General features: G+C 36.9%; 2 protein-coding genes across 3 annotated transcripts in view; one reads left to right on the forward strand and one right to left on the reverse strand.

Annotated features, from left to right (window-relative positions):
• Positions 1 to 1,544: 1,544 nt before the first annotated feature.
• On the reverse strand, positions 1,545 to 7,552 carry NUDCD2 (NudC domain containing 2). Its single transcript, XM_035013793.1, has 4 exons — positions 7,102 to 7,552; positions 4,764 to 4,812; positions 4,386 to 4,537; positions 1,545 to 2,045 (listed from the first exon to the last, which is right to left on the reverse strand). Exons 1-4 carry the CDS (start codon positions 7,288 to 7,290, stop codon positions 1,962 to 1,964), a joined length of 474 nt encoding a protein of 157 aa, XP_034869684.1. The 5' UTR covers positions 7,291 to 7,552; the 3' UTR covers positions 1,545 to 1,961.
• Positions 7,553 to 7,555: 3 nt separating this feature from the next.
• HMMR (hyaluronan mediated motility receptor) overlaps positions 7,556 to 14,836 on the forward strand; it is a 36,383-nt gene continuing 29,102 nt past the window's right edge. The window contains exons 1-3 of one of the 2 annotated variants that reach the window (XM_035013785.1): positions 7,556 to 7,634; positions 11,090 to 11,188; positions 11,653 to 11,732. In XM_035013785.1, the coding sequence (XP_034869676.1) occupies positions 7,622 to 7,634; positions 11,090 to 11,188; positions 11,653 to 11,732 (192 nt within the window). In that variant the 5' untranslated portion in view covers positions 7,556 to 7,621. Of the gene's footprint in view, positions 7,635 to 7,735; positions 8,003 to 11,089; positions 11,189 to 11,652; positions 11,733 to 14,836 lie in introns of those variants that run through there. The other variant, XM_035013783.1, reaches the window with a different exon arrangement.

Here is a 14,836-nt window from a genome sequence, read left to right on the forward strand (position 1 = left end):
CAACAGGACATGGAAGCCACCTAAAAGGGTTTTCCCCTAGCCAAATCAAGAAAAATTGTAAGCATCAGAGTAATACAAGTAATAGATTTTAACCCACTGAATAAAATAGAAAATCATGAATCAATAAAGATATAAATAAGTTGGAAGTTTGATGAGAAACAGAGTAGTACGCTGAAGCTACCGTCCCACAAAATAATTATAAACCTACAAAGAATAGCTTTACTGTGGAGAAGACTGACAGACACCACTTATTCAGTGATATAAGTAAACACCAACAGAAAAAGGACAAATCAAAATTACAAACTCACGATAGGATGCAATAAGAACACAGCATCACGGGGCACCTGGGTGGCTCAGTCGTTAAGTGTCTGCCTTCTGCTCAGGTCGTGATCCCAGAGTCCTGGGATCGAGCCCGGCATCGGGCTCCCTGCTCAGCGGGGAGCCTGCTTCTCCCTCTCCCACTCCCCCTGCTTATGTTCCCTCCCTAGCTGTCTCTCTGTCAAATAAAATCTTTAAAAAAAAAAATAAAAAGAACACAGCATCACTTCTGTAACATCCCTGCCAAAGATGTATAACCTGAATCTAATCATGAAGAAGTATCAGACAAAACTCACAATGAGGGCTGTTGTACAAAATTAGCCTGTAATATTCAAAAGTGCCAAGGTTGTAAAAGTCAAGAAAAAATGAAGACTTGTTCCAGACTGAAGTAGACCAGACACCGGACATTTAATCTAAAGGGAAGGCATGATTGTGACTGGATCCTTTTGCTATACAGAACATTATTGGGACAATCAGTTAAACTTGAATGCAATAAAGATCTGAGGATTAGATGGTCATAACGTATCAATGCTAATTTCCTGATCATATGGTTGTATTGTAGTGATATAAGAGCATGTCCTTTGAAGGAAATACACACTAAGGTACTTACAGATGATGCAGCGTCATATCATAAACTTACAAACAGTTCAGGAAGAAAACAGTTCTTTGTACTTTACATGTAACTTTGCTATACATTTGGGATTGTTAAAAATAATTTTTAGGGGCACCTGGCTGGCTCAGTTGGTGGGGTGTGCAACTCTTGATGTCAGAGTTGCGGGTTCAAGTCCCACACTGGGTGTAAAGATTAAATTTTTAAAAAATGTAGAGAGATATTTGAAAATTCCAAAGGACATAAAAAGAATGAAATAAAATTTTAAGATAATCCTTCCTTATATGTCTAGATCACTGAAGAGCAAAATTATGTCCCTGACTTATAAACATTAACCATTATTTGCTTTTTGTCACTGACAAAGGACTCACCCAATGATCACATTCACGTCACTGCTTGTTTTGTATTAATCCATTCCTATTGTTAAGTCTCTATTTTTCAATTTCTTGACAAAGTCATCTCCCAAGGAATAATATATTACTTCAGAAATTTTCATTAACTCTTAAAATGAACTTACTCAGTATAATGTATTTGTGGACTTTTTCCTTTCTCAAAACTTTTTTCAGTAATATAATTCCTTGTGTGTACTGGCATACTTACAGAAAGGGGTACACGATTCCTATTTAGAAAAGTTTATTGAACATTATTCCTGCATTACACTTATTGAAAGAAAAATTTAATTGTCCCTGAAGGCACCGGTCATTTCACATGATCTATACCCTAATGTTTTTTGTATTAAAAATACAGGTTAAATCTGAAATTAGTAAAATGCAGCATATAAAACTTCATGCTGAGCAAAAAAACAAGTCCAAAAAAAAGTTACTCTATATCAGTAGAATAGTTTCCACAGTATATAAGATGTTTCCTATGTAAATGATATTTGAATGCAATTTTTAGAACCACAGTTAAATATATTTTGCAATTTGTTAACTGCAGGTATCCACATTTTCCTTCCACCACATAATCTGTTCCTTTAAGTTGGCAACATCTGCTGGGATCCACAGAATGTAGCAAAAAAAAAAAAAAGTAGTAGTTATTTCTCAAGATTTGAGAAGTCTGGTCCACCTTTAGTATAGTTTCCTGAGATTTCTGCTCCACTGAAGTCAAAACCAGGATTCTAAAAGACATGAAAAAAATTATGATAAATCTTACAAGGAAAAATATAAGATATAACTCAAAATATAACTCAAAGGGAAATCGTAAAGATATAAACTAGCAAGTGACACAACAGGAAATCCAAATGGCCAATAAACATGTCAAAAGATGTAATCACCAAAACAGAACTTAAAACTAGGAGGTATATCTCAATTTTCAGATCTACAATATTTAGAAGATCGATATGTATATTACAAGTTGAGAAGTGTATGGGCAAACATATACTTCAGTATGAGTGTGAAAACAGGTTTTAATAACTATCATCGTTTGAGAGTTTACTACATGCCAGGCAGGGTTCTAAGAGCATATTCAACTTTATCAACATATTCAATCCTCATAACAATCCTAGGAAGTACTATCTCATGCTTTAGTCTTTTTGGAGGGCATTTCATTTATTCAACAAACATTTACTGAGTTCCTACTGTTTGGAAGACACTACTAGAGGCACGTGGAATTCAAAAGTGAACAAAACAAAGATCCCTGCACTGGTGGAGCTGACATTCTTAGAGGAGGACACAAATAATAAACTGCAAGTTATCTAATGTAGAGGTTGGCAAAGTTTTCTGTAAAGAGCCAAGTAGTTAGATATTTCAGTCTTTGAAGGCCATATAGTCTCGTAACTCCTTAAGTCTGGAGATGGTATAAGAAAGACAACATACAAATGAACGAGCATAGGTGTATTCCAATATAACTTTACTTCAAAAACAGGCAGCGGGCCAGATTTCCTCTGTGGGCCATAGTTTGTGAGCCCCTGATCCAGTGTTAAAAGTTGGTGCAAGTGCTACAGAAAAAAAAGAAAGAAAGAAGAAAGAAAAGCAGGGCAGAGTAAGGGAAATGAGAAGATTATAGTATTTAAATAGGATGACCAAAGATAAAGTATACTTTATTGAGCAATGACTTGAAAACAGTGAAGAAGTTAGCCAAGCTTTGGGAGAAGAACCCTGTAGTCAAAAGGACAGAAAAGGAATGGCGTGGAATGTTCAAAAATAACAAAAAGTATGGCTAGAGCAGAATGACTGAAGGGGAGATTAGTAGGAGAAGAAGTCAGGGAGATAACTGAGGACCAGATCGGATAGAATGAAAGAGTTCTGAGAAGAGAAGCGATGTGTTCTGACCTGCATTTTAAAAGGACTACTATGCTATTTTGAGAACACTGTAGCTTGGCAAGGGTAAAAGAGAAAAATTAGAAGGTTATTGGAGTAATCTAGGCAAGACAATACAGATGGTCCAGATCAAAGTGGTAGTAGAGTTGGTGGTGAGAAGTGGACAAATTCTGAATATATTTGGAAGGTAGTACCAGTAAGGTTTCCTAACAAATTGGACAGGGTGTGTGAGAGAGAGACAGGAGTGGAGGATGATATCCCATTTTTGTTCTTTGGTCTGATCAAGTAGTTTCCATCAACCAAGATGAGAAGACTAGAGGTAGAACACGTGTGGGAAGAAGTTAGGGAGTTCATGTTGAATATGTTGAGTCTGATATATCTGTCAGACTGTCAAGTGAAGATACTGAATTGGAAATGTGACTCCAAAATTGGGTAAAAAGTCTAAACTAGAGACACATATTTGGAAACCATCACCATATAGAAAGAAATTATCCATCAAAACTTTAACAGTGCTTTGATCTAGTAATTCTTCTCCTAGATAAATTAACAGAACATTGGAATAGTTTTACAGAGATGAAAGCACAAATTTTGTTTGAAATAGACACAAATCAAAAAATCCAAATCTTATCAAAAGGGAATAGCTAAAGAAATAATGTTGATATATTCAAACTAGAAAACCCTCTGAAGTAGTTAAAAGGAACAAGTTTTACCTATACGTACTGGTAGGAAGAGATCCAAGATGTATTATTAAATGAAAAAAACAACATGAACAATACACATAGTGTGATCCTGAATTTATGTTAAAAACAAAGTAGCAAACCAATACATCAATGAGATAAGAATGAGACAGATGCACAGAATGGAGAGATGTCGATGAAAGGAACTTTCCACCTTTTTACACCGTGTAAGTCTATATTGATTGAATTTTTATGAGTTCATTTATGCATTATTGGTGTAAACAAATTTAAACTTAGAAAACATGACAGTACAAATAAATTCCTCTACAGAAAATTTGAAAAAATAAAACCCACACAAAGAAAGACCAGTCATTTTTCTAATGATTTAACTTAAAAAAAAAAAATCCTCTAAAGAACTTTTGTAATTTTTTGTAACCACATTTAAGTTTTAATTTCAAATAATAATCATTCTATGATTTTAAGATGTTTAACAATACATATTCATACATTCATCTGACTTACTTCTTTCTGGAATCTCTCTAATGTAAGTTTTCTCTGCATTTGGTCTTGCACCCAAGGATCAGCTGCATATTCAGATTCTAGAAGAGAAGTCCAACAATTTGCTGCATCTCTCTTTGTCTTTGTAAGAACAATACGGACCATTTTTCTGTCCTCTAAACAAACAAAAATCACAAATATATTAGAGTTCATCATTAAATTTTATATTTTCAAAAATCATTAGGTAATCTTGACATACAATTATTTTCAACGCATTTCTATCACTATTCTCTTCCAAAGCTGCAAAGACAAAGGACCTAATACAACAGAGGGAAACATACTAAGTTCCAAGACAAAAATAATTTTTAAAAAAAGATTCCAAGAATTATAGATTACCCTTACCCAAAGTCCATGTTCCCTCATCAGCTATTGTAGAATCAAAGAGCTTGCCCTGAAAAATAAACATATAAGGTACTAAAATCATATTTCATTAATTTTTATAATGCTTTCATGATTTAAGACTTTCCTAATTTCCTATCTAATCCACATGTAATTGTCTAGTTTGGTTATAGTAAGGAGATAACATTTTATACCATTTCTTTTTTTTTTTTTTTTAAGATTTTATTTGACAGAGAGAGACACAGCGAGAGAGGGAACACAAGCAGGGGGAGTGCGAGAGGGAGAAGCAGGCTTCCCGCGGAGCAGGGAGCCCGATGTGGGGCTCGATCCCAGGACACTGGGATCGTAACCTGAGCCGAAGGCAGACACTTAATGACTGAGCCACCCAGGCGCCCCTATACCATTTCAACATATTGGTAGGTGCTCAACCCTATCTTTCCTCCTAGAAAGTGAAATGGAACCTAGTTTACATTGCTTGAAATATTTATTATGACAAAGAACACAGGGCTCTCTAAAGAAAGATCAGGGCTCCATATTTTAGAAGATGAATAAATATTACTGATCACTGAGCCAAATGTGAAATTAATATCTGAAATGCTTTATCTTTACCAGTTGAAATGAACTACAAGAAGAGCTTTCCTGCTGAAATTAAACAATGATTATCTCTTAAAATAAACTTTAAAAAACTGGTTCAGGGGCACCTGGGTGGCACAGTCGTTAAGCGTCTGCCTTTGGCTCATGTCATGATCTCAGGGTCCTGGGATCGAGCCCTACATCAGGCTCCCTGGTCCACGGGAAGCCTGCTTCTCTCTCTCCCACTCCCCCTGCTTGTGTTCCCTCTCTCACTTTCTGTCAAATAAATCAATAAAATCTTTAAATTAAAAAAAAAAAGGTTCAATCTCTTTGTTGGGCAATGTAGCATCAAAAAAATTGTAAAGCACGTACTATATAGTTCTGATACAGATTAGCTGTGACTGATTTTTCAGAAACTGTTCTTTTAAGAAAGAAATCAGCAAACATAAGTTTAAAAGAGAATGCACCTGCTCAAATCCATTTTGATTTGTTGCTACTTGTCAAATTTAAGTTTTAGGAAATGAAATTAAAAGGTCACGTAAAAAGAGAAAACATTTTTTCAGTATGTCAATAATAGTGAGAAAAAACTCTACGGGTCTAAATGCATACCTAAAATCCTAAAGTTAAAGTTACTGTTAAATTCCCAAAGTCATTGGAATTACTAAAGGAAATATGAATTGTAATCTTAAACCACTGTTCAGGAAACTATGAATTATACAACTATCCAGAAAACTCAGTAAGATCCAAGCTGACGTAAATCAATGTCTTTCACATGAATCTTTCTTTTCTCTGAGGCACTTAGAACATTTCCATATAAATAATAGCTAACATCTAGTGTACCCTCGTTACATACTAGACACAATTCCAAGCTCTTAATTCCCCTGGGTACCATGTTAGGCTCAAAACAACCCTATCAGAAAGTTACTACAATTACCATACTTTGTGGGTGAAGGCACAGAGACACTGAATAATCTCTTGCCCAAGGTTACAAAATTATAAAAATGGCATAGTCAGGTATCCTACAATAAGGAATCTCCCTTCACCACTTCATTACACTGTCATCAAACATCTTGAGCATCTAATCTGGGAAAGAAATCTAACTTCAAAGTAACTGAATTTAACTATAAAGCTTATCAAGGAAAAAGCGGCTCCCGGATCCAACGGACATGATGAGAATAAAAGGGGTATTATTTTCTTCAAACAACTCTGGACTACCTGCTTAACCACTCCACAAACATGCAGAATTTTTCTGTTTGATGAAAAAATAAATCACCTGACATCATCTCTGAATCCTCATCCCGATATCCTTATCCTTTATTTTCTTCTTTACTGTTCTAGAACTGCCTGAACATTTATTAGTTTAGCTTTATTATGCCTCCCTGCAAGAACATAACCCATCTGAGTGCAGGAAACTTCTGTCTTGTTCCCCATTGACCTCTCAACACCTCATCAGTGCCTGGAAGAAATATATGCACAATAAATATTTGTTCCTTTAAATATCTAACTGAAGACCGGCAGAGGAACAAAAGCATTAGCTTCATTTGGTTTAGAAATAAAGCCAGAAAACCGGACTCCTCAAATCTCTACGTCAACTCAGGACTAGCCGTGAGAGTGGGGCGCTCCGACCAGACCAGGCCAATGATAGCGCTCTTTCGGCCAAAGGAGCCATTCGGCCTCCCAACAGTCTCTTCACGGAAACCATGAGCCTTGGGATTCTGGGACTTAGAGGCCGGGAAGAAGCTGAGCACAAGCCCAGACCTGCCGCTACCTTGAGGATCTCGCGGCCACCCACGGCCAGCGCCACATGCCGGCTCTGCAGGCCGCACTGGATATCCTGGGCGCGAGTGCCAGGCGGCACCTGAACTTCAATGAACACCTCCTCCAAGGTCTGGTACCACTGGCCCCACGGCGTCCCGCACGGAACCACCCCACTGCGCTCCTCAAACGGGGCCGACATACTCCAGTAGCCTCCCAGCTGCAGCCGCACGGAGCGAGACCAGCGCACGCGCGAAATCTCCACGCTCAGGCCACGCCCGGGACTCTCCGCTCAGGTCACTGCACATGCGCAGGGACGTAGGCTGATGTCTCAGCCTGTTCCTTTTTCCTTTTCAATGGCCATTTAGGGCCCTGGCAGTACCCAGTCTGAAAGAACTGAAATCCGGGGAAGTTTACACCCAAGGAAGGGTCGGAGGTTGGAACCAGTGAAACTAGAACTCACTGCGCAGCCACCTATATGACGCCAAAAGCGGACTTACCAAACTGCTCAGTTATGAAATGCGCTTGCGCAAATGTTGCTAGTATGTAAGTTACAATTGAGTAACGCCAGGAATGATTGGACACGGGGTGGGAGTGGAGGAGGAAGGAGGCAATAACAGTTTCCTATTGGCTGGTAACCTAAACGCAAAGAAGCCCTAATTGGACGCGTCGAGGTTAGGTGCGCATGCTCTTTAGGTGTTCCCGTCCTGGATTGGTGTGCCCAGGATTTTGGTTTCAAATCTGCTGACGTTAGAGGTGGGCGGGGAATAAGCCGGGAGGTTTGAATTTCCAGTGAGTAGGCTGTAATAAGCGGCAGGAAGTTGGGAGGAGAGCTAGTGACCTTCAGTTTGTGGAGCTGGTCGTCAACATGTCTTTTCCTAAGGCGCCTCTGAAACGATTCAATGACCCTTCCGGTGCGTACGGGGAAAGGAGCTGGGGGTCGGGATATGTTGTCACGCACCTTGCCCCTATTGGTTCGTTTCATCGGAGGCTAATAGGCAATTTTAGGGCTGCGATGGGTCTCATTCAATTGATTGGTTTTTCTAAAATCTATACTAAACATTTGCTACATTCCTAGTGCTATTCAGAGTGATAAGGATACAGCAGTGAATGAAGCAAAGCCCCTGCCTCATGGAGTTTACATTCAAGTGGAGAATGCAGCCAATAAACAGTACTGTGGAGAAACTAAAGCAGAGAGAAGGGAATCAGGATAAGGAAACTGTTAGTAGCTATTTGATGGTCGAGTGCGGAAGGCCTCACTGATTAAAAAAAAAAAAAATTTTTGACCTGTGGCTTTTCGTATGAACTTGTGGTTTTCTTTTGGATATTCCATTCAGGAATAAAAGAAGGATGATTGCGGGGCGCCTGGGTGGCTCAGTTGGTTAAGCGACTGCCTTCGGCTCATGTCATGATCCTGGAGTCCCTGGATCGAGGCCCACATCGGGCTCCCTGCTCGGCAGGGAGCCTGCTTCTGCCTCTGACCCTCCCCCCTCTCATGTGTTCTCTCTCTCTCATTCTCTCTCTCTCAAATAAATAAATAAAATCTTAAAAAAAAAAAATAAGGATGATTGGTAAAGGCAGTAAAGGAAAAGACCTGGAGCATGAAAATAACGTATACTACAGTTTCACAAAGGTCTAATAGGTATACAGGCTGGATTTCAACCTAGTTCTTCAATCAAAATCCTAAATCTAACAACCAAATTTGATTCTTTAGTCTTTAAGGAAGTTTTTGTTAAGTATGGTTTTAATTGTTCTCAACTTTGATGATGCTGCTTTATCACTGTCCACCATCCCATCATTTGCTGGCCCATATCCCATTTTGGGAGAGTGTAAACCTAATGATGAACCAGAATATAAGATTTCAACATCATTTTATTTTCTGGCTGCTCTGACAAGTCTAGACTGGCACTTCTCATGCTTTTCCACAGAAGCATTCCTAAAAGAAGAGAGCTGGGCGCCTGGCTGGCTCAGTAGGTAGAACATGTGAGTCTTGATCTCCGGATTGTGAGTTCAAGCCCCATGTTGGGCCTAGAGCTTAACTAACTAACTAACTAACTAACTAACTAACTAACTAACTAAATAAATAAATAAATAAATAAATTGGGCCTAGAGCTTAACTAACAAATAAATAAATAAAAATAAATAAATAAAAGGAGAGAGCACACAATAACCATAGGCTCTGCATACCCTCATCCTCTCTTCCCCCAAAAGACATAGCTAACAGTAATGGTGAAAGTCTCTCGTTTGCTTTGAAACATAAAATGTTCCCCACTGCCTGCCTCAGCCCCTATCCCAAATGAGTAGAATAGGTGCTCTAAGACGTGCCATTGTTAAGCTGATTTTAGGGAAACCTCGCCAGCCTCCTATTCACCCCAGGTTATAAACAGTTTGTAAAGTGAGAGATTTGAGCTAGCCAAGATTAATGTTTTTTGCTAAGTCTGCCTTTATCTTAGATACCCCACTGAATTCTGTATTTCAATTTGAAACTCTCTTCTGATTAGAAATCCACTATCTCAATTCCTTATTGACCATATTTAGGTCAAAAAGCTCCCAGGATTGGAATTTTTGTGTCATTATTTTTGTTATCATTATTCCAGGTAGAGGAATGGAAACTTCATTCCCTCCTTGATGTTTTTATAACCTCTTAGAATTGATGAAAGGAGTGACTTTAATACTTTTAAATTGTGTCCCAGAATGAGAAATAAATTGTGTATCTCTCTATCCAGGATACGTTTTTTTATATTTCTACAGCTATCACTGAAACAAAAAGTCTCACAAAACAGTGCTTAACTTTGCTACATTTGAGTCACACTGATATTTTCTATTGTGTTTCACTTTTTTTAATGCTAGTCAAGATGTACCAACAAGTTCTTATCTATCATTCCATTTAAAAAACACTTAAGGGATAGCCGGAGTTGCCTTGAAATGGTCAAACTCCTTGAAGTTCCTCTTTATTTGCATGAAACTCTATGCTGAAGTAAATAGCTTTTCAGAGAATAGTGTGAATCTACTGATTCTCAGTTGGTTAAAGCTTTATGCTAATGATATTTTTACCCTTTTGTTTAAGTAGGCTTTACGCCCAGTGTGGGGCTTGAACTCATACCCTGAGATCGAGAGTCACAGGCTGTACCAACTGAGCCAGCCAGGCTCCCCTTATGCTAATGATTGTCCTGAGAATGAGATCTCAAGTCGACTATGCATAAACACTCTGAAGTGCCTTCAGTTTGAGACTCTAGTTAAGTGAGGTTATACTGTATAAATTTCTGGATCATAGAAATATTGTCTAGTACAGGGGTGCCTGGGTGGCTCAGTCAGTTAAGTGGCTGCCTTCTGCTCAGGTCATGATCCCAGGGTCCTGGGGTCAAGCCCCTTGTCAGGGTCCCTGCTCAGCCTGGAGCCTGCTTCTTCCCCCTCTGCCTGCTGCTTCCCCTGCTTGTGCGTTCTCTCTCTCTCTCTGTCAAATAAATAAAATTTAAAAAATATATATTGTCTAGTACAGTTTGTAGTATGTATAACATGACTTTATAAATTTCCTGATATGTCAGTATTAGCCAGAGATGAATTATCACTATAAATTTTTATTCCATACTAAACCTTGAGGGCTAGACTTTTAGTTGCTTCATTTCTAGAATCTGATGGTAGTTACCTCAGTGACTCTCTTTGAGTAGAGTTGATTCCAAATATTTTTTTCTTATATTCAATCCTTAATACAAAGCCATGTTGCTTTTTTTAATGATGTTTATCTCAAGACAGTCTTCGCTGTTTTGTTCAGTTGCCTGTTTCTTTGACTCATTGAAATTAAGAGCATTTGGGGAAGATAATGGTGTTTTCCATAGAGAGGCCTGTTTTTGTACTATCAAATGGATGCTATTTTTACATTTGAAAAAAATAAACAATTTATTAATGGTATTTTGCATTTGTATTACTTTATTATGACATGTTTTTAACTTAAGATCATAAATTACATTAGATGAGACATTAATGTGCTATGTTTCCTTTAGGTTGTGCGCCGTCTCCAGGTGCTTATGATGTTAAAACGTCAGAAGTACTGAAAGGACCAGTATCCTTTCAGAAATCACAAAGATTTAAAAAACAAAAAGGTAATGGATTCCAAAATAAAATAATGGTTATGTGATTTCATAAGTTTTAAAGTTATGACTAACAGCATTTAAATTAGAAGATTCTATACTATTTCTAAAAAGGTGAAACTACAGTTATATTTAAATTTTCTTATTTGATGAATTTACAAATGAGTCAACTACAGAATAATGCTTTAATCATTTCACTATTGTATAACCAGAAAAATTAAGCAAGATACTCATGTAAATATATAGTTTCCCTTTTGGTAATTACCTTAATCTTCTGTCAGGGAATATCAAGAAAATCAGAAAAGTGTTGGATGTGAAAATACTGTTGTGCAACTAATTATTTGGACATGTACAATCAAGAAATGAACTTTATATTACTTCACTAATAATTACAATAAGAAATTTGGAAATTGGATTTTGTCTGTGTTTCAACATGTAAGCACCAACCAAGATCTGTACAATTTATTTTATTGTAGAATCTCAACAAAATCTTAATGTTGACAGAGATACTACCCTGCCTGCTTCAGCAAGAAAAGTTAAGACTTTGGGATTAAAGGTGAGGAACTCTGATATTCTAGCTGGTTTATCACCTAAATCGTGAAAACATTTCTGAAAAGTATTTTATTTGATTAGAATGGATTAAGTGTATAAAGTAAGGTTATAAGTAAACCTATAAATTAATAAAAAATATTATCATTAGGACTCTACCAAGATTTATATTTCTGCCTGTGTCATTACTAAATATATTGTTTAAACGTGCCCATAGTTCAGAATTACAAAATAGTCTCCACTTCTCAGTCATTTCTCAATCTAAATTGTCTAACACCTTGTAAGCCTTTAAAAAGTATGCAATGCTTTGATTTGGTAGTTAATATCATTTGAGTTGTTTTGGTTTTGTTTGTTTGTGCAGAAGGGTAAGTATTGGTGAAGAAAAAGGAAAAAAACAAAAAACATTCTAAGGCCTAAAAGAGATGTGCTGCTCAAAAACTATCAAAGAATGGTGGGAGATTAAATTCTTAACTTCATGTTATGGCTTGTGCAACAGCCTAAGTGTTATTAGTGTTTCCATTAGTTCATAAAGCAAGTTGTAGTTTCTCAAGAAATTGCAAAAAGAGATTTGTTAATATGGAAGAGATTGAGAGTTAGGAAACCAAGGCTGTGGGGTAAGCTTAGACTTGTTCATTTGTTCAGCAATTACCTAAGTCTCTTGTTTTATAATGTAGGGCTTCATTATCCAATATGGAAGTGATTAGCACATGTGGCTATTGAGCACTTGAAGGTGAAGAGCTAAATTTTTATTATTATTTAATTTTAATATATATTTAAAAACTGATACTTGATTCTGTTGTTGGAAAACGCAAATGTTTTTTGGAACATATTGGGTATGTGAATCTACTTCTTGATGTGTACATTTTATGAAATCTAAATATAGCTCTCTCTCTTTTTTTTTTTGTAAGGAGGCTCTACACCCAGAGTTACAGTGTGGAGCCCACTGCGGGGCTTGAACTCACAACCCTGAGATCAAGACCTAGCTGAGATCATGAATCGGATGCTTAAACAACTGAGCCACCCAGGCGCCCCATAGATAGCTATTTCTTATAAAAATCTAGCATCTGAGTGAGATGTGCCGTAAGTGTAAAATACACAGCAAAGTTTGAAGACCTAGTACAAAACACATAAAATATCTCACTGATAATTTTATACATTATAATATAATGACATATTGAAATAATACTTTTTACATTTAGGGTAAAATAAAATATATTATTAAAATTCTACTTTTTAAATATGACTACTAGAGGGGTGCCTTGCTGGCTCAGTCAGAAGAGCATGCGACTCTTGATCTTGGGGTCATGAGTTTAAGCCCCACATCAGGCATAGAGATTGCTTAAACAAATAAATAAACTTTAAAACATATATATGACTACTAAAAAATTTGAAAATACATATGTGGGGGGCGCCTGGGTGGCTCAGTCATTAAGCATCTGCCTTCAGCTCAGGTCATGATCTCGGGGTCCTGGAATCGAGCCCCACGTTGGGCTCCCTAGCCAGTGGGGAATCTGCTTCTCCCTCTCCTTCTCCCTCCACCCCTCCCCTTCTCATGCTCTCTCGCTTGCTTTCTCTGTCTCTCTCAAATAAATAAAGTCTTTAAAAAAAAAGAAGTATGTATGTGGTTTGTAATGAATTATTATTGGGCAGCAGTGACATAGACAGTCTTTTCTTACACATTGATTTAAACATATATACAATGGGATATTCTTCAGCCATAAAAAGGAATGAAATCCTGCTGTTTGCAATAACATGGATGGACCTAGAGAGAATAATGCTAAGTGAAATAAGACAGTTAGAGAAGGATAAATACCATATGATTTCACTCATATGTGGAATTTAAAAAACAAACGAGTAAAGGGGGAAAAAAAGAGAGACAAACCAAGAAATGGTCTCTTAACTCTAAAGAACAAACTTATGGTTACCAGAGAGGAGGAGGATAGGAGGATGGGTGAAATAGGTGATGGGGATTAAGGAGTGCTCTTGTCTTGAACACCTGGTGATGTATGGAAGTGTTGAATCACTATATTGTACACCTGACACTAATATTACACTGTATATTAACTATACTGGAATTAAAATTTAAAAAAATAAAATAATTTTTAAAAAGTTGCTTTAAATTTCTTAATTTGAATTTCTTGAAGAAACAGTTCTGAGATTTTGAATTAATTACAGAACTCTTAGAAAACTTACATACAGGCTTGTGTAAAACCCCTAATTAATAGACCTTCCTTGATAGAAAATGCCATCATATGGAAAATTAATAAATATGAAACTGATAAAGCCCCCCCCCAACTTAGAAGCACATAAAGCAGGTTGTGTTCAATATGTTTATCCATTTTCTTCCATTTTAGATGGAAAAGATAGATATTTTGTTTAGGGCCATTGTGTCAGAAAAGCTGTTGGATATAAAAATACATCGAACAAAAATTATATGTCTTATTTAGAATAAAGGCAAAAGTAGATTAGAACCAGCTTACACGGGACACCTGAGTGGCTCAGTTGGTTAAACATCTGCCTTCAGCTCAGATCTAGGTTCCGGGATCCACCCCAACATCTGGCTCAGCGAGAGTCTGCTTCTCCCTCTGACTTCCCCCCTCTTGTGCACTCTCTCTCTGAAATGAATAAATAAAATCTTAAAAAAAAAAAAAAAGTATCAGCTTACCCCATTTTAATTTTTATGTCTTTGCATGTGTAGTTTTTTTTTCCTCTTTGGGTATCAAGGTTTAAGTTTATTACTCTTTGTAAGATTCTTTTCTTTCTGGGATAGCATAATTAAATATTCAAAATGTATTGATGTTTACATTAGAAAGAAGGCATTCAGCAGCTTTATTCATGAAGCTCCACCTGTTCTTTTCCCTGGACTTATTAGGAAAATCCTAATAATCTATTAGGGTGAAAACTTAAACCTGAAATATTTTAAGATTTAAAGAACCTTTTCCTTCTTTTACCAGACAAGTCTCCTACAAAATGTTTAATATGCTCAGTGAAATGTTTAAAATAGAAATTAACTGTTTGATGAGGAGCTCCCCTCTACTTGCTAGATAGGATGCTGCCTGATTCATGAATTGTTTAATGAAGCCAATTATCTTTAAGGAAAAAAAAGAAAGG

Source organism: Mirounga leonina, unplaced genomic scaffold (assembly GCF_011800145.1).
Source record: "Mirounga leonina isolate KUSES-001 unplaced genomic scaffold, KU_Mleo_1.0 Mir_104, whole genome shotgun sequence".
Taxonomy (NCBI): domain Eukaryota; kingdom Metazoa; phylum Chordata; class Mammalia; order Carnivora; family Phocidae; genus Mirounga; species Mirounga leonina.

Coding starts and splice junctions, on each gene's coding strand:
- NUDCD2 (XM_035013793.1), bottom strand. CDS start 7,290: ATGTCGGCCCCGTTTGAGGAGCGCAGTGGGGTGGTTCCGTGCGGGACG. Junction 4,538..4,763: donor TGAGGGAACATGGACTTTGG/GTAAGGGTAATC, acceptor TTGTTTGTTTAG/AGGACAGAAAAATGGTCCGT. Junction 2,046..4,385: donor TAGAGAGATTCCAGAAAGAA/GTAAGTCAGATG, acceptor CATGTCTTTTAG/AATCCTGGTTTTGACTTCAG.